General features: G+C 38.0%; 3 protein-coding genes across 3 annotated transcripts; all 3 read right to left on the bottom strand.

Annotated features, from left to right (window-relative positions):
- Positions 1–46: 46 nt before the first annotated feature.
- On the bottom strand, positions 47–16664 carry ftr87 (finTRIM family, member 87). Its single transcript, XM_057334695.1, has 14 exons — positions 15488–16664; positions 15277–15372; positions 10712–10945; positions 8862–9015; positions 8423–8482; positions 8139–8231; positions 7858–7909; positions 4249–4897; positions 4094–4180; positions 3729–3962; positions 2126–2285; positions 1271–1333; positions 1128–1181; positions 47–698 (listed from the first exon to the last, which is right to left on the bottom strand). Exons 1-14 carry the CDS (start codon positions 16151–16153, stop codon positions 148–150), a joined length of 3153 nt encoding a protein of 1050 aa, XP_057190678.1. The 5' UTR covers positions 16154–16664; the 3' UTR covers positions 47–147.
- Positions 16665–16810: 146 nt separating this feature from the next.
- On the bottom strand, positions 16811–20028 carry si:ch73-52e5.2 (protein THEM6). The gene is made up of 3 exons (XM_057334636.1): positions 19911–20028; positions 18786–19290; positions 16811–18704 (listed from the first exon to the last, which is right to left on the bottom strand). Exons 2-3 carry the CDS (start codon positions 19284–19286, stop codon positions 18597–18599), a joined length of 609 nt encoding a protein of 202 aa, XP_057190619.1. The 5' UTR covers positions 19287–19290; positions 19911–20028; the 3' UTR covers positions 16811–18596.
- Positions 20029–20551: 523 nt separating this feature from the next.
- On the bottom strand, positions 20552–23388 carry them6 (thioesterase superfamily member 6). The gene is made up of 3 exons (XM_057334635.1): positions 23275–23388; positions 21784–22291; positions 20552–20778 (listed from the first exon to the last, which is right to left on the bottom strand). Coding segments are annotated over exons 1-3 (621 nt in total). The 5' UTR covers positions 23277–23388; the 3' UTR covers positions 20552–20667.
- Positions 23389–25651: the final 2263 nt, after the last annotated feature.

Below are 25651 nucleotides of genomic sequence, written 5' to 3'. Positions count from 1 at the left end.
ATTTGATATTTAAAGAGTTTATCACCCAAACATTGAACATATCGTACTCATCCTCATGTCGATTCAAACCCATGATGTAAGTGCAGCTAAACTTTTTTCTAAGCTAATATTTAAAATTATAAATAAAAACATAATAGTAATGTCTTACTATGCTGCAAAGCTGAATGTTTGGCAGAGTTTTAAAGTGGAACCCAATCCAACCCAGAATCCGGGGTAGAGCGGCTGGGTGATGGTGGTCTGCTCTCGATGTAGTAACGTCATGGAGTCGTCTTCCATAGAAACGCTATAGAAAGCCAAATGCCCAGCCGTGTGATCCAGAAACACCCCGACTCTGTCTGGCACTGGGGTGTGTATTTCTATCCTAGACTTATTGTGCTGGAACGAACACACAGAATCAGAAAACTCTAAACTCCAGGATTTGGAATTGTGTCCCAGTTTTCGATCCGTATTCCCTCCGGTTCTGTGAATCCCTTTGTAGGAGATTCCGATGGAAACTCCTCCATTGCCTCCCCACTCCACCTCCCAGTAAGAGCGTCTGGCCAGACCCTCGGCGCACAGGACCTGAGCCCAGCTGTCGAACCTCTCGGGGTGATCCGGGTACGACTGCGGCTCGTATTCTGTCGTGACGACTTTGTTTTCAGAAGAAAGACGGAGGAAGGAGTTTGCAGTGTTGGGGTCTAACGTTAAATCACAGCTATCTATGATAAAAGAGAATTAGTTTGTTTATGGTCTAAACATGAAGTATTGAGGTTGTAAAGGAATTATTGCTTTATAAAAATCCTTTATAAATTTCTTAGTTCTGTTGAACGCAATAGAAGATATTTTGAAGAATGTGGGAATGCAAACAGTTCTGGGGCACTTTTGACTACCATGGTCATTTTTCCTACTATGGTAGTCAATGGTGGCCAAGAACTGTTTGGTTACAAGCGTTGTTCATCAGATCAAAGACATTTATACAGATTTGAAACGACTTGCGTATGAGTAAATGATGACAGATTTCGTTTTGGGGGGGATAACCTTTAATTTAACCCATCAGTTGGGTTTATCTGAGCTAACCATAAGAGTGTGGTTTTATGATTTTCTAGTTGTCTTGCGTCAGTGGATGAATGATATAAAATCAAGCTTACATTGTAAGAAGTCTCCTCTGGTCTTGGGTTTAGTTTGTAGTAAATGTTTATGTGCTGGAAAAGGTGAGTGAGTTTACATTAGATCAAATGTGTCTTTGATCATGAACGTGCAAACACAGGTGAGTTGATGTAGCTGATTGTACCTGATTCAATGTTCACCGCTGAGCTCTGCGAGTTTTCAGATGAATGTTCACGATCTTCATCAACTGTAAATATAAAAGTGTCACGTGTGAGTATATTATCACGGGTGTTTGTGTATTAACACGGGAAATGCTTGTTATGTGAAAATGTCAATTTGACTGCATCAAATATTCAGATTCATTTGTAGGAATAATTTACATTTAAATGTATTTGTGTATTTAATAGATTCTTTTTTCAGGCCTATTTTGTGAAATGTCTTTTGTAAGTGCATTTTATTTATTTTGAATGCACCAATAAACATAACATTAGCTGACCATTGTGCTGCAGAAAACCAAGTTAAAAAATGTTAACCGTAACAATTGCAACATCAGTTTATGACTCAAATGCCATGTTAACAAAGTCTTCCACTTTTACAATCATGTACAGAGGTGGCAAATGAGATCTGACCAAAAGAGTTTCAATGTCTTGTAATGTGATTCAGTATTGTTCAAATCAATAGATGAAAATTCCTTTTCATTTGAATGTTAAGGCAGTGGTTCTCAAACTTTTTTGTTGTAAGACCCCCTTTGTGTAGAGTGCATTGCTTTGCGGACCCCCAAATAAAGGCTTATAATCTTAAACTTAAAATTTCACTTAAACCAAGAAAATATTCAGTTAAACAATGCTAAAACATCAATTCTTTTGGTTGGTGGCGTTGTTTTTCTGATGTTTGATTGCACAAAATGTATGATAGATATCTATATTTCTAAAATGCCACAAAATCTGTGGCCCCCTGGAACCATCTTGGGGGCCCCCCAGGAGGCCACGGCCCCCAGTTTGAGAACCGCTGTGTTAAGTGATCAAAATGTGCAACTCACCCGCTTCTGAGATCCTCGCTGTCTCTCGATCGCACACATCATTAACTTTTTCTCGCAGTTCTGCGAGAGCTTTTCTCAATATCAGCAAAGAGAAGTACGGGTCGACGTCAATGCTGGGTCGACCCCCGGTATCAGGAGGAGCACAGAGGCTCTGACAGTGCTGCACACACGAACAGAAGGTGACAAATCCACACCTTGATCTCTTATCAAGATGGATATTTTCTTTTCTCTTACAGTCCAACCCTTACAAAAAAGCCGTTTATTCAAGTGTAGTTTATGTACAGTACTTCTTAGAAATAAAAAATTACATTTGAGTATACTTTTACTGACAGAAAAGTCTATATTTGGCCTTTACTCTTTACTAAAATTTGACGTAATCTAAGTATACTTGGCTTAAAGTTGTGCTTACTCTGTTGATTAGAGCACATTAAATACTTTTTCACATAATGCAATAAGTAAAATGTTAAGTTAACTTATAAAACGAAAGTGAGTATCCTTCAAAGTGTACTTTCATAAACTAAACATTTGCACTTGCAAAAATATTTAAGTGCACTTGTAGATTAGTTGCAGTACACCAGTAAGTTCACTTCTGGTACACTTTATACTTTGTATTCTGTATACTCTTTATGCTTTCAAAAACTAAAAAGTGGGCACAAATATTAAAATGGTTGTTATAATAGTATACTTGCCCTGTTGAAAAAACAGCATATGCTGGGTTAGGTATATGTTTTGATGCTGGTTTAACCAGCTTAAACCAGCTAAGGACCAGCACATGACCAGCAAACCATCAAAACATACCAAACCAACATATGCTGTTTTTTTCAACAGGGTGTACATTGACATTAGTATAGTATAGGCCTACTTGAAAATATGCTTGAATTAAATGAACTTGAAGTATTCTTATTATGTTTGTAAGGGAAGCCAACACAATATAGGTGACTTATGGTTCTCTCCAAAGACTCCCATGTTATTGCTCCTTGAATGTATTTCTTCATGGATTATGTTTCGAAACAACACTAAAAACTTGAATATGGTCATCAACAAAGGTAATTACGTTACTTGAACAAAAGACATTTATGTAGAAGGAGCCAAAATACTATTTTGTGTGTACTGAACAAAATTCGTCCACAGCGTGTTGCTAACAAAGATTATTTTGTCGACTGGACTTAGATACTCGAGTATTTTTCCAAAACGTACAAAATGATGTAAGCTCGACGAACAGAAAAGTTCCCAGCATGCATCGTGTCATATTTAGTTTGGATTTGACTCCAATTTTAAAAAAGGATTTCTGTTTTAGCGTTTGCTAACTTCATTTACGCAAATGCTAAGTTGCCTGTTGTATTTATTTAGAGTTGTTTTTTAATGAATGATGTTTCATAAATTGGTTGGATGGACTTAAATCCATAGTTGAGTGAACTCACAAATTTGCTTATTGTTCAGTTATTTCAAGTTGGTTCAACAGTTGGGTTTTTTTGTAATTACTAAGAAAATTTAGTTGAGATAAACTACTTGATCAAAAGTTGAGAACAAGAAAAAGCTAGGGAAAATAGGTACTAAGTTTTTTGTTGTTGTGTGGGTTGATTGTGAGACTCCGAATCTTTACCTGTAGGAAATAGACGTGGTCATCTGTGTTTGAGAGCTTCTCTAGAACGGCCTCCTCTCTCCGATGTTCAGTGATCTGTTGATTCAATCTCTCTAGAAGCTTCTCGGTCTGGCCTAAAGCCTTCCTCTCCTCCCCTCTGATCATCTCTTTCACCTCCGAGTGTTTCTTTTCAACGGAGCGCAGCAGTCTGACGAAGATCTTCTCGCTGTCTTCTTCAACTGCTTGTGAAGAACGCTGTGTCGATGTGGAAGGGATACAGGTCAGTAAAGCAGAACCCAATGTTGGTCAAATATGGACGAGCATCTCTTGATCTAGAGATTTCAATATAATTTAAAAACTTTTAAAAAAATCTGACATCCTGATACCTTGATGTATTTCACAATGTCCCTGAGCTCCTTTTCTCTGTCTTTACACCTTTGCTTTGACTTCTTCCACGCTTCCTCCAGCCGTCTCTGTTTGAAAATCAAGTCAGATGTCGATCTGAATATGTTTAAATATGAATCACAATCTGTTCAGGTACCTGTTTCTCCATTCTTTCCTCCATCACTGAAACGACGTCGTGCCCCATATGCCCATCCTTCAAGCACGAGCTACAAACGCACCGTCGGTCGGTGCGGCAGTAAACTTCCTTTAGTTTATTGTGACGTGAACAGATTCTTTTCTGCGGTTGTCTCGTGACTTCAGCGAGCTGGTGGGTTCTCCCCCGGTTCCTTTCGTTGTGAGCTTTCAGGTGAATTTCACAGTATGACATCTGACATTTCACACAGAACGTAACGGCTCTGCGTTTCTTTCCCGCGCAAACGTCGCACTCGTCAACCGCCGCCTCGCTGCGACTCTCCTGAACTCCGGATCTTCTCAGTTTCTCTACGATATCGGCCAGCATGGTGTTTCTGGAGAGCGCAGGTCTGGGGCTGAAGGTCCGTCTGCATTGAGGACAGCTGTACTCTTCTTTCAAATCACATTTTCTCCAGTAACCTTTAATGCACTCCATACAGTAGCTGTGACCGCACGGTATAGTGACCGGCTCCCACAACACGTCAAGACACACCGAACAGCAGAACTGCTCTTTGTCCACAGAGATGTTAGTGCCTGCCATTTTCCCCACAGCTGTGGTTAAAAGCGAGTGAAACGAAAGGTGGCCACCGAGACGGGACGGACACAATAGAGCGCTTGTGTGTAAAGCGGGCGTGGGCATTATGCAGGTAGAGACTATCAGGTTTCAATGCAAAACAGCCTAAAGCAGCCAATCGCACAAAAGAAATCTGGTGTACAATGTAGGTTTAAGCTTGTTTAACACGCAATAGATATTATATAAATGGCATATAGTGTATATAAAGTCACTTTAAAACAAAGATTTTGGTCATATTTTTTCTGAATAAGATTCATGTTGCTTGCTAAGATTATTTTGTTGACTGTACTTAAATACTCAAGTTCATTCAACTTTGCAAACCTATTTTACATTTAACAAGGGTTTGGAAGTTCCCAGCATGCCTTGCAGCATGAACGTTAAGTGGGTACCATGATTTAAATGGATTACTGTTTGCTGGTTTTGGTTCCGCTGTCGTTGTCTCTGTTGTTTTTCTGTTGTATTGTTTGAAGTTCGCGTTTTTATTTAATAACGTTTGTTGATTTGTCATGATTGAACTTTGTGATATGATGTCTAAGTGCATGTGCGAGTGTATTTAACAGAATAGTATTTAAAAGAAACGAAAACGAAAAACACCTTTGTTTCAGCATTTCTATTCAGACAACAAAAAATATTTTATAATTGTCTGGGTGAATATTTGGTGTGTGAATTTATTTCAACTCTTTCACAGAGTTCACTACTTCTTCAAACAAAAACGAAACACACGACGCCCACAAGTTTATGTCTGAAAATGTCTTGGGAAAATGTGTAAAAAAAATTAAAAGTGAAAAACCTTGTTTTACATTCCATATAGAAACGCACACAATTAAAAACAAATAACAATAGTGACTGGGGTTATTATACATTCATGCATTAAAGGGTTAACTTAATATTTTGACTTGGTTTGAAAAAAAACTTTTGTAATACTTAATTACGAGGTGCAAAGCTTTTAAATGTATAAAATGACACACATTGAGCTATGAGAATAAAATACTGAGACATTCTTTCAATTCTATAATTCTTTAAATAAATCTTTAAATGACAATTCCCATGTTGGGCATTGTCTGCTTTTCCTTTATCCACTCCCATTCATCTATTTAAAATAAATCAATGCTTGTTTAGTCTACTATAACGTCTGCTCGACAGGTTGAGAATTTAGTGGTTTTATTTGTCCTCTGATATAAAATGTTGTTGATTTGTGACGTTGGAGGTTGATGATTACAAACTTGAATCATAGGATGAATGAGATTTTTTTCTTGTGGTGATCTTTATTGTAGAGTTTCATTGATAGTTGAAGGGCTTTAGACCACAATATAACAATGTTCTTGTTAACGATTATTAAATATTCGTCTATAGATGTGCAATAATTGCGATGATCTGAAACCATCGCGATGAGGTCAAACAATCGCGATGGTTTCAGATCATCGCAATTATTGCACATCTCTAAAGACACAAGGGAGAGCTGTAGTGCCTGCATATTGCATATTTTAGTGTAGGCCTATATATTGTAACAAAGTATGGTAATGCTGGTCAAATGTACCATCACAAGAACAAAAAAAAAACTTTAAAGCGTATACCATAAAATAACATTATTATTGAAACTAATCTCAGTGTGAAAACCAGCCTATACCAAAATCTCATTAACATAGAAGTAAACTTTTATTGTAGTCTTGCAAGTGAGAAAAACAACAGACTAGAAGCTTTTCTATGACTGATAGCATTTCAATGGTGGCTTCAATTCACTCCTGATCAATTTACTCAATTTCCAAGTATTTGACACTTAAAAGCCCACCCTTGAATATATCATGACCCCATTTTCGTCTTATATTCAGAACAATACGGTCATTTTAATGCCAAATCAAAAATGTATGAGAATGTAAATGTCAAAGCCCGAAAACAGAAAATGAAATGTCATAATCGCAATGATTTATTAGACAATTAATCGTCAGCCAAATTTCATAATGGTGACAGCCCTACTGTTTGTACTAACACTCATTTCTTGAATAAGTTGTCCTTGGCATGAAATCGAGCCAGAGATTGGCTTTCTACCAAAAACTACTATTTTAAATGGATTAGAATTAGATGATAATATTTTATGCTGAAATTGCATTTCAGGTGTATCCAAGTTCTACTGAAATAATCCTTACGAACAATGAGAAGGTCAAGATGAGTGCATTGCATTATGGGATACAGGATTGTGTGCATTGGCAAGTGCATGTTGTAGATCATAAAAGTATTGTTGAAAAGACAATTGAATTCAGGTCAGATGTTTGTGAGCAGGACGTTATCAAATTCATCCTTGTTCTCACCAAGACTGATTTGTTGCAAGTTCCCTTACAGCACAAATGAAGGTGACATTCGTTGTTTTCTAAGTGTCGTCATGCAGCCTTTAGCACTAATAAAACGTGAAACCAGAGATGTATGAATTCATACAAAAACACCCATACAGCACACTGAAGAAACGGTGTATAATACGTACATATATATATTGGATATCTTTGGGTGAATTCTATACCAAGCTGCTATATAGTCAATTCAGTAAAATTCCAGAGCCATTAAACTGCATGAATGAAACTTTATTTTGTGTATGGTATGAAAAATATTTAGCATCCTAATTTTCAAAATACTAGCAATGAAATATTGTCCATGCCTCTGACATGTTATGAAGCTAAAATCAACATTAAAACCTCTGTAAATACATGGACGTAATAGCAATAAAGCAATTGCGCAGATTTAAAATGCCATACTATACAATACGTATGATTATTACTTCAGAAAATACTTATATCTTTGCTTAAATATCACACAGACTTGCACTCAAAGCACATACTTGTAGGAGACCAGAAAATGAATACGTTTGTGAATAATACATTTTTCAGTGTATACAATATTAAAATGTACATTTTCCCCAAAACAAACGAAAGAATAAAACCATCTTGAGCATCTACTGTGTTCCTCCATCACATTCTGATCGGGCGTCTTTATGGTCGGTCTTAAAGCTACCTTCTCTTTCTGCGCGGCTGTAGTCTCTGTCGAGAAGCTGATGTTCGCGCTCCTGAAAAGCAAGTATTACAAGACAATTGTTTACTGTATACAAATGTTGATTAATTCATTGCATGTATTTATTTGATTGAAATGACCAAACTACACTGGACGTGGGATATTTAAAGCACAAGTAATCTCAAGCAGTTTAATTAGTTTGAAGAATTGACACACACCCTTCTTCAAACACAACCATCTGAAATCAAAGCTCAACATGTAAAGGTTTTTTTTCTGATACTCACCGTAAGATGACAATGAAAACACACCAAAGGTGGGGACAGTGAAGGTAAAAGGGTTCGGTGCCACCTGGCCAAAGTTCAGAGGTGTTTCTATGGCTATGAAATAAACAGCATGTTAGCACCTAAACCATCTTTCCATGTATTTATATAAATGCATTTTATTATAAAAATGTTTTTTTTTTAAACATGTAAGAATAATTTACATTTTAAATCATTCAATTTTTATATATACAGTGTATGGTGTTGTGAGAAATATATTTTTATTGCAATTTAAAATAAACTCTTACCGGCGTTTGACTCCGAGTCTGTCTTCGGTTTCATGGGTTGAATAATAGTAACATCATTCACTGCGAATCAGAATGCAACATGTTTTTAGCAATACAACGGCTTCGAATGTCTCGTTTAATAAAGCAATAAGCCCCAAGAAGCAGTGGGTTACAGTGCATTTTATAACAGCTAAGGGCGTTGTGGCACGACGCGAAGCGGAGTAAAATGATATTTAGGCTATGTGGTGCGGTCAGCCGTTATATATTGAGGTATTTTATAACGGCTTAGAACTCCGCTCAGCCAATCAGAATCAAGGACCAGAACTGACCGTTTTATAAAATGTTATTAAAACTGCTTTCCCAATGCACGTTATTTTAAATTAAACATTATTATTAACTTCCCAATGCGCGTTATTTTCAGGCAGCTGTACAGAAGACACAGCACATGACTCAGGTCTACCTTTCTCAGAGATGTTCACAAATCCGCCCTGGCACACGTCTTCTAGGAGAGCCTGGAACTCAGACAGCGCCTCTACTACATGTCTGAAGTTTGGGTCCAATTCGATGTTTGGCACTTCAACAGGCACAGGCTGATCACACAGAGACCTGCAACTCTGAAAGACAACACAAGACAGAATCATTCCCAAACTGAAAGATACTAGGAAATAAGAAAAGAACACAAGTGACATCGGTGTGAGGAAACCAAAGGCAGGATTATAAAACGGTCAGTTCTGGTCCTTGATTCTGATTGGCTGAGCGGAGTTCTAAGCCGTTATAAAATACCTCAATATATAACGGCTGACCGCACCACATAGCCTAAATATCATTTTATTTACTTTATTTTATGAAACCTTGCTAAGCATATGGAATAACCATTTATAAAAGCAATAAGCCCCGCGAAGCAGTGGGTTACAGTGCATTTTATAACAGCTACGGGGTTTTAGGCACTCCGCTTCGCGTCGTGCCACAACGCCCTTAGCTGTTATAAAATGCACTGTAACCCACTGCTTCGCGGGGCTTATTGCTTTATTAAACTCCGCCTCTACATATCATGACAGATTTAAGTTTAAAAGGCCACGTTTACACGATGAAAAGCGAAAAATGAAAAGTTTTTCCTTTGCGTTTTTGAAAAGCCTCACGTACACATGACAGCGTTATCAAAACGGTCTGCAATTACACGGATCCAGGAAAACCGCTGTAGTATGCACGCCAGGCCAGTGGATGGCGATGTTGTTGTGTAAAGAAACAGGACGTGCCTTGACACGTACACATGCACAGTTATAAGGCAAAAGTGCTTTTTAATACCGTTGGTCGACGTATATGTGTGTTTAAAGTCTGGCGAATGTAATAGTGTGTCTCCGCTGGTCTTGTGGATGCAGCAAATCCACATTTTGCTGGGGAAACGTTAATACATAGTCGAGCAGCGAGAGCTCACAGTACGGGAAGCCGCTATTTTGTTTTAGCTATACTCGCTTGACTGAGCGCTTAATACGCATGCGCGTGACGTCATCGTTTACAGAAAGTTCCGTGTGCAGTTTACATGGAAACGAAAACGGCGGCGTTTTCAGTCCCCTAAAACGCCGTTTCCGTGTAAACGGACAGCTAAAACGCATATTTTTTTGCGTTTTCAGTTGAAAACGGTCTCGTAGAATGACACAAATTCAAGCTTCTGTTGCTTTCTACAAGTCCTTTGAAGTTTTTAAGAAAAGTTCCACTATAGACAATACAGACCAGGATGGCCAAATGTTTCAGACATTGAATCAAGACCATTCTTGCTTCAGGGTACAAATGCTCCGATTAAAATTAGTCGTTCAGCCAAGTGGGAAATTTGGTTTTCGTTTATTCGCCTTCATGTCCTTTCAAACCCGACCTGTTCGGAACACAAAAGGTGTTCTGAGACCTCCGCGGTTCTGTATTCTATGTAGACTTCGCATTCATTCAAAGCATCGCATAATATTGGATTTTAGCCACACGTCACATTGTATTTTGTCGCAAAAGAGAAAGATGAAGCAATTCTGCCAGACACCTGCATTCACACTCCACAGAAGAAAGTAAGAGTCATATGGGTTTGAAACTAATTTCATTTTCAAGGGAACTATTCATGTATTTATGTTTAAATATTAAAACTTGATGTTGAAATGATTGGTATAGGTGAACATTTAATATTAATACGTTTGTGTTGCTAGTGATCTGGGCTGGTGCCAGAAATATTGTAGATTGAAATCCCCCCAAAATATGATTCATAAGCATCATAGTGTGACAGGTTTTTCCGAGAGAATAGTGTTGTGTTAATAATCTAACAAACATTACCTGGAGGAAGGTGATATGATCCTCTGTTTGAGAGAGCTCTTCTATTTCCGCATGTTTTTTCTTTAACTCGGTTATCTCTTGTTCCAGCTGTCGAAGAACCGTTTCGGCCTGACTCACAGCCGCCCTCTCGTGCCCTCGGATCAGATCTTTCACCTCGGTGCGCCGTCGCTCGATGGAGCAGACCAGCTCTGTGAAAATACACTCGCTCTCTTCAAGAGCGGCTTGTGCTGAATGCTGAGAAATACAAAACATGACACGTGAGTGAGTTACATACATCATAAAACGTAAATATCCACAATGTTAAACTTTTTTTTGCCAGTAACTTACTGTAGATTTAATGTACAGCTTTGTTTTAAGCAAACTTGCCTAGTTTACATATTTTTCTTCCATAGAAACAAGACTAAATATCTTGGGGCACTTTTCTTGTTATGTAAATGTATCATAATTTAAGAAGTTTTCAATATTTTTACAGAAAACAAGAGAAAAATGCTTAGGAAGAATGTCATTTTTTGCAGAGTTGCTGTGCTAATGCCAGTCTCTTCTTGCTCATTTAGAATCTCAAAAGTCAAAGGGTTTTAATTTTGTAATATGAAATATATAATAATATAAATAAGTAATCGAAAACAGTACGAATTGGAAAGTATATTAAGTAGTAATTAAATCTACAGTAAGTTACTGGCAAACCTGCTGCAAAAACTACAGCAAAGTTTTACAGTGCACTTTTAATAAGAGTTTGACGTACAGTATAGATATACAGGCGTGGAAAAATTAAGAGTCTGTTCCAAATGTTCATTCAATCAGCATTTCTAGATGTATCAAACCTCAGGAGTTACATAAAGTCTTCCAACAGCAACGTGAAAGACTGACAGCATGACAAGACACATGAAAACTGGGAGAAAAATCTAGGTTATCACAACCAAAAAATTTACAAATATTACTGTCATGTACTGTTCACTTAAAAGTAAATATGAACTTGTTTTCATTGCAGTATTTGAGGTTAGAAAAAATACAGAATATCTTTTCTGTTATTTTCACCCGTTTCTCCGGTTTTTATTTTCTGAAAATAAATGCAAATAGAAACAATTTTTCTATTTGAAATTTGGGAGAATATTGTTAGTAGTTCACATAATAAAATAAAAAAATTTACCTAAACACACACACACCGTTCAATTATTTGAAAGTGAATGCACACCCTGAGGTGGTAATGCGGCCACGACGTGAACTGGAGTGGCCGTTACACCTCGGGTGTTCATTGACTTTCGAATATTTGAACAGCCGGTCGTCAATTATTCCGCTTATACCACGGTTACCACACGGTTACTATCAAATTGTTAATTTCAATGTTTGTCACGTTATCGTCTTTAAAATGATGTTGATGGTGGGACTACTTTCTTGCGCATCTCATTCCGTTAGAGGGAACGGACTCGGAAGCTTGAGCCACGTGTCCATGTGTGCGTGTTTGCGGTAATGTGACAGAAAAGCCAGTGATAATAAATTATTTATTCCTCGTATTGTTTCTATCTTCAGCAGTAAAAAAAAATGTTTGTTAAAAAATTGATGTTATAAAAATATATTTGTTATTAGTTATATAACTAAGCAGCATGAAGAGGAAAACGAACCAGTAGGCTATCAGTGTTTATTAATGCATTTAGTTTTTCTATTGAGTTATTTTATTTATTCGATTTCAGTGTATGTATTTCTTGTTTTTGAAATGCTTTGTTTATTGACAGTAAAGTTTGACATTATAAACGTCAGATCAAGAGCAGGGTGCTGTGTGCGGTGGTCAGAAGTATCATACCAAGTTTACACACACAAGGAAGTTGACTTGGTGACAGGAGCTTAGTGCAGAAGAAAGTGTACACATGGTGCAAACATAGTGCAAATATACATTAAGATAGAAAAAATGAGAATTAAATTAAAACAATAATGCACTATATACAAAAAGTGGAAAAAATACAGACAAAAAACAAATTTTTTTAAAAGAGTGTACAGATGTGTTATTCACAGGTTTAACCTATTGTTTCTTACAATGCACAGTTTCCAGATGCTGTGTGCAATGTGCAAGTGTGCAATGTGATGGACAGTGGGTAGTAAGAGCTGTTAATTGTTCAGGCTGAGAATAGTAGTGAATGGTAGTGTCATCTGCAAATTTCAGGAGCTTGACGGAGGAGTCTTTTGCAGTTGCATCGTTTACATACAGGGAGAAGAGCAGTGGGGAGAGCACGCGTCCCTGAGGGGCACCAGTGCTGATTGTGAGAGTCCCGGATGTGAGTTTACCCAGCTTCACTAGTTGCTGCCTGTCTGTTAGGAGTGATCCATTGACAGATTGGGGTGGGCACGGAGAGCTGGGTCAGTTTGTCTGAGAGAAGGTCAGGCATGATGGTATTAAAGGCCGAACTGAAGTCCACAAATAAGATCCTTGCGTAATTCCCAGGTCAACCAAGGTGTTGTAGAACATAACGCAGCCCCATGTTGACTGCGTCATCAACAGACCTGTTTGCTCTGTAGGCAAACTGAAGAGGATCCAGCAGGGGTCCAGTGATGTCCTTCAGGTAGGCCAGGACCGGTCTCTCAAATGACTTCATAACCACAGACGTGAGAGCGACAGGTCTGTAGTCATTAAGTCCAGTGATTTTGGATTTTTTTGGAGACCGGAATGATAGTGGAGCGTTTGAAGCAGTGGGGAACTTTGCACAGCTCCAGAGATCTGTTGAAGATCTGTGTGAAGATGGGGGCCAGTTGGTCAGCGCAGACTTTTAAACAGGCAGGTGAAGCACCGTCTGGGCCTGGAGCTTTCTTGGTCTTCTTCTTCCTGAAGACCGGTTCACATCCTCTACACATACCTTAAGTGCAGTTAGAATGGGGGGGAGGAAGGAGGTGGGGTTGCATGGGGGTGAGTGAATTATACCACGGGGCTGTTGAATGCTTCAGTCTGATTGGTTGACAAACGTTTTATGGGTATGCATTCACTTTCAGTAAATGCACACCTATGAAGGTGTTCCGGGTCTGCTGACCGCATTACAGTTCCATATCACCTTGCCAAGTTTAAACAACAGAAAGGTTATAGTGTAGCCTACAGGCCATCACCGCACACAGCACCCTGCTCTTGATCTGATGTTTATAATGTCAAACTTTACTGTTAATGGAAACGTGTGCAGTTTCGTTTCAATAAACAAAGCATTTCAAAAACAAGAAATACATACACTGAAATCGAATAAATAAAATAACTCAATAGAAAAACTAAATGCATTAATAAACACTGATAGCCTACTGGTTCGTTTTCCTCTTCATACTGCTTAGTTATATAACTGATAACAAATATATTTTTCAACTTTCAAAAGTTTGCGTGATTTTTTTTACTGCTGAAGATAGAAACAATACGAGGAATAAATCATTTATTAACACTGGGCCGTTCAAATATTCTAAATGTAATGCACTCCGCTTCACGTCGTGGCCGCATTACCACCTCAGGGTGTGCATTCACTTTCAAATAATTGAATGGCCCGTCGTCAATTATTCCTTACATATATATATATATAAATAGTAAATGTAGAAAAACTGAAAATGGTCTCTTATTTTTTTTCTGTGGCTGTAGTTGTAATAAAACAAAAAATGATTTATTGAAGCAAAGATTGGACAAATAAAAAATACTTATTAATATTAATTTAGTTATTTTATTCGTCTATTTACATATGGTACATGTAGATTCTTGATCTTGTGGTCTTGAACATGACATCATTCAAATGTGGCTTTGGTCTATACTGCAGATGCACCGATAGGATTTTTTGGGCGATACAGATTTGAACAAACTATACTTTGAACCAATTCTGATATTAGTACTGTACTTTATTTGAACTTCTGTCCTTAAAATACATCACTGTTTTAATTTTGTTTTAAATGATCAAAGTTCAAATTACTAGCTGGTTTATTGCTGCATCATCAATCATTAAACATGGATTAGATTCTACCCAACCGACTAACATTATATAGGCACAAAGATCATTCTTTTTGAAATATAAATAAAATAACATGACAGTATTCACAGGTTATTTGTTTGTAAAGGTTTCCTGTTTTTTCTACCCAGAGAAAAATGTTGGACTAAGCAGAAAACATTGAACATTTTATGAGTTTTATATTACTTATTATGAGTATGAGAGAAAGTCATGTAAAAGCTAAATAATGACGGTGTGACGGTGGAAAAATAAAAATCAGTTGTCATATGAAAATGATACGAAGTAAAGTTGTTTTAAAATGTTTTAAGAACTATTAAGTTCAATGTGACATAAATAGGATTTGGACCGAGTTGATTTGTTTCATAAGTCATGGTTGGGTTAAATATGAACATTTTCTAGGTTAATTTACAACAATGCTTGGGTTTGTCCATGTTTCACCCAACCATGACTTGAAAAACCCAAGCGTTTTATAGACTGTAGTTTTTCCTACACCTGAAGAATCAAAGGTTTGATTACAAGAGCTGATATAGATTGAAACGAGTTTATCAACAAAGTTCAACAAAGAACAGAGTTTGTGCTGGAAAAACACGTGACAAAACACATCAGACTCACGGTGAGCATGTGTGTGGCTTGTCTCAGATTTGCCAACTCCTTTTCTCTCGCCTGAATCCTTTGCTGTGAAATCCTCTGCATCTCTGCCAGAGCGTTCTGCCCAAAACAACTTGATTCGTCAAAAATGATTCGTTTTTAATTTTCTGCTGTGTATCATGATTCAAACAACTATAATATCCGTTTAATATCTTACAAAACATCCACAATTTACCTTTTTCTCATTCATTTCTTTTGCTGCCAGAACCGTGTCATGCCCTTTGTGTTCATCCGTCAAACAAAGGTGACAAATACATTGCTGATCCGTGCGGCAGAAAACCTCCAGCAGTTTTTCGTGCTGACGGCACAGCTGCTCTCGTATGTTCCTGGAAGGAGAAACCAGTCTGTGTTTCTGGAAGGCGGGCGACTCGAAGTGAGCTTGTATGTGGCTCTCACAATAAGACGCCAGACAGACCAGACACGATTTGAAGGCTTTGTTTTTCTTCCCCGAGCACACGTCACACTCCACGTCCCCGGGCTCAGCTTGGGTCGGATCGGAGGGTGCAGCGTGGAGTACCGTCTTCTGCAGCTTCTCCACAACGTCAGCCAGCATGGTGTTCCTACCCAGAAAGGGTCTGGGCGTGAAAGTCTGCCTGCATTGAGGACAGCCATAAATACCCAGATAGTCATCTTGGTCCCAGTAGCCTTTGATGCAGCCTTTACAATAACTGTGTCCACACGGAATGGTCACGGGATCCTTCAGAACGTCCAGACAGATGGAACAGTTGAACTGGTCGTGCTCCAGGAAAACCCCAGCCTGCGCCATTTTAAAAGCTGCAGTCCGCCCGAGCCTGTGTGAAGCAGGCAGACAGGCTTTGTTTATGCAGGAAGTGAGAGTCATGTGACCGTGAGCTGTGAAAGGAGGGGGAGGGGCGGACCGCTGCCTTGCACAACAGCTGAGCAGATAGAGAAAGATCTGCAGTGTGTGGTGGAAGCAAGTTTACTGCATGACATACAGAAAGTGAAACATTAGGTGAATAGTCACACACACACGCACGCACGCACGCACGCACGCACACACGCACACACACACACACCAGAAGTAACTGTAATTAAATTACAGAAAAAATAAGAGTAATCCCTTACTTTACTTTTTCAAGGGAAACTAATTACTTAGTGAATAGTTACACCCAACACTGGTCAAGACCCACCAACATACTTGTATTAGTGACATATGGGTAAAACAATACACGTTAGTTCTCTTTTAATATTTTAACATTGATTTTATTTTCCTTTCGTTTAATTGCAACACCAAAATACCCAAAGAAATCAAAACATATCAAAATCATCGCTACTCAATATTTAAGCATCCAACTTGAATGTCTGACTGATAAAGCTGTTGTCTCAACTATTTGAGAGTTTTATATCTAGTATTGAAAAGGCACGCAACCCATCCTAAAGGAATTTACTTGAAAGTGAAAATTCTCTCATCTGAAATTAAACACTAAAATCAAGTATGTCAATAACTCAAATCTCATCATTTGTGTCACAAAAAAACACATGACAACTGGTCACAAGACACAGGAACCAATAAGATTTGAAAATATAGATCACCATGGTTGCCGTATTTGAAAAGATATCAATTATTTTCTCACCTATAATTTCCGTTCAGAAGACTTTTTCTTAAGCCATTTAGATTACTTTTATGATGAATGGATGGATGAGCTTCTTGGAGCTTTTGGACCATCTGGCATGGTATGAGTAAATTATGAGGAATTTAAGTGTTTTCAGTGATTTAGTGTTTCAATGTTTTCAGACATCAGTTCAGTAGCCTGTGATGGTAGTGTATTCACACTAGGGGGCGGTAGTGATGCTCTCAGTAGACATGCTCTATACATTTTTGAAACACTGGACAATTTAGTTTTTAAAAATATATAATTAAATGCTTTTAAAATAACTCACAAATACAACCTTTTTATTTATTTCGTATTTTTTTATTTCAGAATGCAAGTTGTTCAAGTTTTATGACGGGTGCTTCAATTCCTAAATAAACTAATATGAGGTCAAAAATATTTTCATTTAATAAATACATGTTTCCTTTTTAAATAACAATAAATAGTTAAAGATTTCAAATTGGAATAACGATAATATATCAGACCAGCACAAACATTTATGATGACAATAAATATATGATATTCAGTGTAAAACAACACTGTTATTTTTTCGACATCATTTGCCGTATGTACGAAATAAAATACTCAGTGCAAACATATTAAACACGTTTTTCAAGTTAAAGCTGAAGTGTGTAAGTTTTTGATGTTAAAAAATGTATGTTGAATATATATTTATAAATGTATATTCTATTATAAATCTATTATGATTCATTTGACTAAATCTTTATTTGTTGTCTGCTTATTTCACAGCGTGTTTTCTGTGCAGCTGCTTTGCAACAATGCAAATTATAAAAAGTGCTATAGAAATAAACTAATTTCTGTGCAAAGTCAACAACGGGTAAGCCATGTGCAGGTAGTTTTGTAAACACTCAAACAACCAACTTGACACAGCAACATTGGCTCAACCAACTGTGTGAGTTTGGGGTGAGACTATGTGTTTGGCCAAGTAATGGCAGCCCGACGGAGTGCTTGAAAACCATTTAAAAACATGTATTATTTTAAAGCGGAGGTAACATGCTATTTCAAGCATTCTGACTTCTTTACACTGTTGCGCGCGAGCGAGCGTGAGCGAAAGAGATGATGTATTGTGTGCTCGTGCTGTAGTTCCGCCCCCCCTTCCCCGCCTCCAGGAGCTCGACTTTTTCCGGAAATAATCGTACAGCTGTATCTCTCTGTTATAAATTTGTTCAAACTAAATACTCTTCGAAGACACGAAGTATGCAATACTACTGTATAGGTACTCATGATTAATATGAGACTGGCAGAAACTGCGTGTGTTACCTCATCTTTAAAGAAATTACACACTTCAGCTTCAAGAATGATGTTCATTTGGTCATGTACTGTCAGAAAGCCCCTGACATTCAAGTCGATGGAATCAAGATTTTCAGCCTCAAACATTCACGCATGCAGTCATCATTACTTGCAGCTAAATTTTTCACTTGCAGCCTCTGTATCAGATTTTTTTTAAATACAACAATACATTTTCTAAACTAAAGCAAACTGTACGGCTGAGGAAACGGATGAACAGATAAAAGCCACAGGTTCTGGATCAGTAATGCCTTCGACATTGTCAAAACTTGCCCTTCGAGGAATGTTACATAATTTAAGGATGGCATCATGGGGAAACTTACATGCACAAGGAAGGCTTGCGGTCAAAGTCTTGTGCAATGATCATTTGGTCTTCTCATCTAATCCAATCTCCGCTCTCAAGGCCTGACTACTGGCAGAGATGAACCTAATCCAGTGCTGAAGATCCTCTGGTACGTCAGGGCACTCCACCTGACAGACAGATGGCAGATATGTTAGTGAGACAAGAATATCCCCAGCACCCTTGCCAAACTACAACTACATGAACCTCACCTTTCTCTTGCAAAGAAAATCCAGGATCTTCTCTGGAGAGCTGCGAATCACATTCTGCCTGCACAGCATGACAGCCGAGATGAACCCGTCTGACTTAGAAACGAACCTCTGCTCCAGGTAGAAGGACTTCTCGTCCCAGGACACGATGCGGGTGCGCAACTCAAATGCCTCGCCGAGGACCAGAGAGCGCCTGTAGCGGATGGTCGAAGCCCCGACCACCATCGTGGCATTGAAAGCCCGTGCGGCCCTGAAGAGCCCGTTTCGGGTGCAGTGCGCAAAGCGGGCGAAGTCGCATTCGCGCAGATAGCGGGCGTTATTCATGTGGCACATGTAGTCCAGATCGTGAAGGAGAACCCGTCCGTGAACCACTTGCTCGGCCAGAATGTCCTGAACTGGGCCCTGAAACCAGGACTTGATGACTATCCAAGACCCTCGGAGGAAGTACCAGACATCAATGCTGCTGAACAGAACCAGAGACCCAGACAGAACCCACAGCAGCATGATCCTGTTTCACAGAGAAAATCATTAAATATTCATATCATGATTATGCAGATGGTTCATATTGTCATGCCGAACATCCCAGAGGTAAGACCCTTACCAAAATGAACCATGGTTTTACTACAGTAGCCATAGTTTAACTATGGTATTTGTAGTACCCTAGTAACCACGAATTTACCATTGTCTTACCATAGTTTAACCATATTTGTAGTACGACCAATATGGTGGTAAAATTGGGTATCAATACGCTAAAATACTCCCAGGGTTCAACAATGGTTCATTTTTTTAAGAAACAATTGACATTTCTGTAGCATATTTTAAACTGCATTTTACAGTACAGAAAATTGACAAGTATGACCCAACAATAAAATACACAAGATGTTGTATTTGAACAACAAATAATGTCTAATGAACGACCACTACGGAAACATCCGTCAAGAGTCACGTCATTTAATCCTTTAGATGAAATATCAGACTTTAGCTACAAAACATCGGCAAGGTCGAACAAAAAATACGATCTATGTTTATCCGTTTGTTTAAAATAGCTAATATTCATTCATAACCGAATGAATTTACAAATTTCACTCATCATAATCTTGTTATATGTGAAATTCTTATGTTACTCACGGGATGGACGCTTAGAACGACACCGGCTGCTCACACTTCCGCAAAGACCGAAGCTTCTCTCCAATTGGTTGAGCGCTGAACCACGTGATACGTCTTTTGCAGCGATGCGCCAACGGTGCCGCCATATTGGGCAGGGCACGAGGATTTATACACACATTAAAGTGAAGGAGAGAGAGAGCGCCGGGAAAAACTGCAATAACGTTTAAACATTTTAAATGGACTTAGATTTCTGTCAAACGCGAGGTTGTCGTGACAGAAAAAGCGTTTGGACAATAAATAAGCAAATGAAACAGAACTTTGTTTTACCACACGTAAATCATAAACCGTTGCATTCTTGGTTTGAGAACGTAAACGTCATTTTGCCTTTTATTCACAAAACAAGAATCTCCCCCTATTTACTATAGAACTACTTTGCCCTGCCCAACATGGCGGCGCCATTGACACGACCCACCGGCCAGTGCGGCATCTACGTCAGCAGGCTGCCCTACAAACGGCAAGACGTCAGATTTGTGTCAAGACGTTACAAAAAGACAATAAAACAAAATGTTATTTATTTTACCCTTTGTTCATTTGATTACGTTTAATAAACATCCACAATTCGGATGGTTTCCAAGTAAAAAATGTGGCCAAACAATGTACAGTACAACAAAGTATAATTCACATTTTTATTATTGAAGCATCTGACGTGTGTCAATCAGAATGTTTTTGTAAACCAGTGTGTGACAGTCCGTTGAAAGCGGTAGCTCTGTGTAAGTCCTCATTTATTCTTTGCATTATCCAGTCCACTTTCCTCTCTGAGAGCTTTACTACTGGAAGAGATGAAATTGATCCAGTGCTGCAGGTCTTCAGGAAATTCTGGCACTTCAACCTAGAAAATCAGATAACAAGACTGCAGGTTCTGATATGGGTATATTGGAACACATCGTCAAGTTTGATTTTCATTGCCCCAATTTAAAAGAGTAGTTCACCTAATGATACTGTACGTTTGTTATCCTTTACTGTATAACATCAAGTTGTTTTCCCCGTTATTATCTTTGTTAAAGGGGTCATATGACACGGCTAAAACAAATATTATGGTTTGTTTTAGATGTAATGTAATGTGTATACACGATTTAAGGTTCAAAAACGCTGTATTTTCCACACACCGTGCATGTTTGTATCTCCTCTTTGCTCCGCCTCTCTGAAACATGCAGATTTTTAACAAAGCTCATGGCTCTGGAAAGCGAGGTGTGCTATGATTGGCCAGTTCACCAGTGCGTAGTGATTGGTGGAATACTGCAAGCGTGTGACGGAAATGTAACGCCTCTTACCATATTTGGAACATCAAGTTCCAAAGCAATTGTACCGACAGTACTGACTTGCGCATCTATAGATCGTTAATGCTTATATTTGGCAGATATTTAAGACATCTTGTAAACACTGACATTTTGTGCGGTGCGAGAGCAAACCGTAAACTGACATTCCGACTTCTGGCGACAGCGGAAATTCGTCGCTACGCTTGTGCACAGGGCGTATTTGGGCAGTCTTAGTAAACTCATACCACCAACCGACGTAGATTTGTGGGGGTGTGGTTACACGAGGTGTTTCAGGCTGCAGGTCTGGGTGAGAATTCGCTTTTAAATAGAATGACTCTTTTGTTCCCACACTTTAATTTGTGCAATGTTACGTGTCTAATACATGCATGGGCAACTTATAACCCACCAAAGACACAGAAAAACACGTGTTCGCGCCATATGAGCCCTTTAAAACACCATTACAAAACACCATTAAAAATATAAATTAACATAATTAATATGACTTGTGTGCCAAATGCACAATATTTCATCATACAGCAAACAGTTTTAAAGTATAAATGAGAAAGTAAACTGCTCACCTTTCTTTTGCACAAGTGCTGCAGGATCTTATCGGGGCTGCTACGCAGTACATTCTGTTTGCAGTACATGACGGCAGAGACCATTCCATCCTTGCTGGACACAAACCGCTGCTCCACGTAAAATGACTTGTCATCCCAAGTGACGATTCTACTCCGCAGCTCGAATGCCTCACCCACACACAATGGCCGCCGGTAGCGGATGGTTGTTGCCCCAACAACCATGTTGGCCCCAAGGGCCCTTATAGCCTTGAACACCCCATTGCGAGTATACAAAGAGAAACGGGCAAAGTCACACTCACGAAGATAGCGGGCGTTGTTCATATGGCAAAGGTCAACGTCACGGAGAAGCACCCACCCGCTGACGGTTTGCTCTCCTGTGATGTCAAATACAGGAGACAGAAACCAAGCCCTGGTCACCACAGCAACTGCTCGAATGAAGTACCACACATCCACACTGCAGAACAAAAGCAACAACACGACCAGAATCCACAGCAGGGTGTCTTCTTCCCTAAAAACACACAGAATAAACAACTGGAGCCTGAATACACAAGAGACACTACATTAAAGATTGCACTTGAATTACATTTTTTTCATGTCATTCCACAATACAGTAGTTTTAAAACAGATGAATTCAGAGACAACATGGAATCACTTTAAGGATGAGAAACATAAAAAAACCGTAGATACATTTGGGTTCAAACTTGAAAATGTCAATAAACAAAATCTTCTTTATAACGAAGAAGAAATGTTAATGTAAACGTAGTGATAAAGTTGAAGAATTCTGCAATACTTCTGGGTTACTATAACATTGAGCAAACAAAAGTTAACAAACCAAACAAAACGCATAACATAAATAAATTTAAATATATATATATATATATTATAAGAATAATATACACTATATAACATATATATATATATATATATATATACACATTTATATGAATACACAATATATTATAAATGAAATACATATTGAAAGCATATAAAGCAAAACCTATTAAAACATTTTACTGGTGGGCTTATCATTTAACCTGAAGACACGACTTTATTTGGAAATATAGTTAAACAAGTGATTTGTAAGAATAACTGAATGAATTACACTGTGTTGACCTATTGAACTCGGAAGTAATGTTTGAGTGTCTGAGATTTACATGTTTTTAAAAACTCATTCAAGAAGAACTAGTTAGACGGGTAACTTAAAAAGGTTTGTGAACACAACGAATTCACATAGTCGTCTAGATTTAATCTACAAATCTAACGAACAACATTTTAACAGTACATCTGTTTGACAAAATCTCAAAATAAGAATGTTACAGAATCTTGACTGTGTGTAAATCACTTGCTTTCTGTATAACGTTACGCACTCTAGAAGTCTAAAGAACAACTTCAGAAACGCTGACACTAAACTTTAGCCGCAAGAGTTCACCATTTACAACAACATATGACGCTTGAGGTTTAAAACAGTGACATCAAAAATGTGAAACTTACATGATCGCGTTCACAGCACCCGCCGAAGGCCGTACTGGAGCCGCTTCACGTCTTCAACCCTCGACTCGATGGACACGTGTGGGCACGCCCCCTTCATGTGACGTCACTGAAACTAGCCTTTCTGGAGTAGGACGCAAGAAAACTAATAATACGTGTGAAAAGTTTTTAGTTTAACGTATAGCGAAGTATGATACATTATATAATAAAATATAATATATATTATTAACATTACAAGCACACAATTATAATTACTCGATAATATTTATATATGAAGTTTATTTGCAAAAACAGAAAAAAAGTAAAAAAGCATGTTTTCATTATGTTTTTTGTGATTTTATTTTGTTAGCTCGCTGTATTTTTTAAATTATTATTACTTAATCAAAACAGTTTGGGTAAGTAAAACATTTTTTTGCAAATGAACTCTTCATAATAATTTCTACAATTGACAATATTGTATATTGTAAATTGTAATATAAAATAATTGCATATTTAAAATTCTAATAATATTTTACTTGTAATACTTCACAAACTTATTTTGTAATTGTATCAATACAATTCTATTATATTGTATTAATCATTTTGTCTAAACTTTTATTCAAAGTGCCTCAAAATTATGACCATACCATAAAATTGATCATAGAAATTGCATATATTTCTTATATAAATGTAATGTATTCTATTCTGCATATTTTTTAAGAGTATGGCCAATCGTACTTGAACATGGCTACATTAGCTTTATGCTATTATACTGCTTAATGTATAGTGTGCACTATAATTGTATACTGCCTAAATGATATATTATCAACCTATTTTACTGCAAATGTAGTACAAGTAATGCAGCATGTTATTGTGTACACAGCCCTACTATTAACTTCTTGACAGTAGTTAGGTAGACCAAATCTCTAAAACCCCTACGACTTATAATAGACTAATATGTTGTTGCATCGTCGTAGCATGGACAAATAAAAATGTATTTGCAGGAGATTCTCACAAAATTCACATGACATGAATACATAATAAAAATAACAGCATCAAATCCTGGTTGCTCACTGGTTTTAATTCATACTTAACGTACATGGGTTTCTTAAGATTTACATTTCTTAAAGCTCCCTTATCGTTTTATGGATGCATAATTCATTCATATCTGTTGGATTTGTCTCCGCTTCACCCGCAGTTCGTGTCCTCTGAGAAATGCTCTAAGTCAATATGAATGATGAATTATAGCAGATCGAGTCTGGCATTGTCAATGTGATGGAGAGGAATGAAAGGCTTTTGGAACAAAAAACGCTCCGTATGAAAAAGACTGAAAATCTAGCCTCCTTTTACAAACATTCCCTATGAATTAATCAAAGCTGTAACATCAAATGAATGCTGCTGTGATGAGTCTCAACGTGGGTAATCGGCTCAAATTAAACTGTCTGAAATTCCAGACGGACAGACATAATTTAGAAATAAGCATTACTCATGACACTTCAATGTATCATACCATGTTGTGAATCTGTTGAGATGAGATCGTTCAAAAACAGTCGTTCATCACGTTAATGGAAACGTATCGATTGTGGTGAGACGTGATTCTGAAACAGTAATGAATTGAATGGTCACTGGTGAAAAGCCACAAGGAATATTTACAGACGGCTGTGTTGATGGTTGATGAGTGTGTGTTGGGTGGTAAAGGACATTCATTTGATAGACACACACAACGTGCACAACAGCATTCAGTCAAATCTGCTTATTCGTTGACCTTAAACAGACAGCGACATGAAGACAGATGCCCAAATGTGTGAGTGTTTGTGTGTGTGAGAGAGAGAGAGCATTTCAATCTGCCGTCTGCTAATCTTCTATGCGAAGATTACTAAAAAGGGAACATCTGTTTTCTACACACTGCTCATATTATCTTTGTTAAAATGTGACACTTTAAAGGCTGTAGTCGTGTCCCACCTCCTTCTTGTTGTGACTTTGAAAACACAAACATTTACATTCACAGCCATGTTTAAAAAACACGTACACACATCTAGGCTCATCATAATCTCTATTTGGGCCTCCTCAGGCACAGGAGAGAAACTATATGAACTGACATGTGTTTGTTTTTGTGTGTCGGTGTGCTAAATTTTTCATCCAATCCAGACGTTTGTCTAATTACTCTGATCTGGGTCGAAGTAGCCCCGGGGGCATTTCTGCACACAATAAATACACACAAACACACAATGGATGAAAGTACAACACACACAAACCTCAGCACGCATATAATGTCTGAAGGCATACCCCATCCCAGATGCACACAGATAGAAATGCTTTTGAATGTGGGTCATCTTGCCCTGATCCCACCCCCTGCTCCCTTACAGAGGGCCACGCTCCTCATATATAAACAATAACACAG

This window comes from Triplophysa rosa, linkage group LG5 (genome assembly GCF_024868665.1).
Source record: "Triplophysa rosa linkage group LG5, Trosa_1v2, whole genome shotgun sequence".
In the NCBI taxonomy this organism is placed as follows: Eukaryota; Metazoa; Chordata; class Actinopteri; order Cypriniformes; family Nemacheilidae; genus Triplophysa; species Triplophysa rosa.
Note: the sequence above shows the minus strand (reverse complement) of the source record. Positions and strands in the feature narration are given on the sequence as shown.

What these genes read in the sequence shown, in the direction of transcription:
- ftr87 (XM_057334695.1), bottom strand. Translation starts at nt 16,153, where the DNA reads ATGACTCTCACTTCCTGCATAAACAAAGCCTGTCTGCCTGCTTCACAC. An exon ending in ATCATATCACCTTCCTCCAG is followed by an intron (nt 9,016 to 10,711) that starts GTAATGTTTGTT and finishes GTTGTCTTTCAG; the next exon opens with AGTTGCAGGTCTCTGTGTGA. An exon ending in GTTTTCATTGTCATCTTACG is followed by an intron (nt 7,910 to 8,138) that starts GTGAGTATCAGA and finishes CTTGCTTTTCAG; the next exon opens with GAGCGCGAACATCAGCTTCT.
- si:ch73-52e5.2 (XM_057334636.1), bottom strand. Translation starts at nt 19,286, where the DNA reads ATGCTGCTGTGGGTTCTGTCTGGGTCTCTGGTTCTGTTCAGCAGCATT. An exon ending in ATTTTCTTTGCAAGAGAAAG is followed by an intron (nt 18,705 to 18,785) that starts GTGAGGTTCATG and finishes TCTGTCTGTCAG; the next exon opens with GTGGAGTGCCCTGACGTACC.
- them6 (XM_057334635.1), bottom strand. An exon ending in AGCACTTGTGCAAAAGAAAG is followed by an intron (nt 20,779 to 21,783) that starts GTGAGCAGTTTA and finishes CTGATTTTCTAG; the next exon opens with GTTGAAGTGCCAGAATTTCC.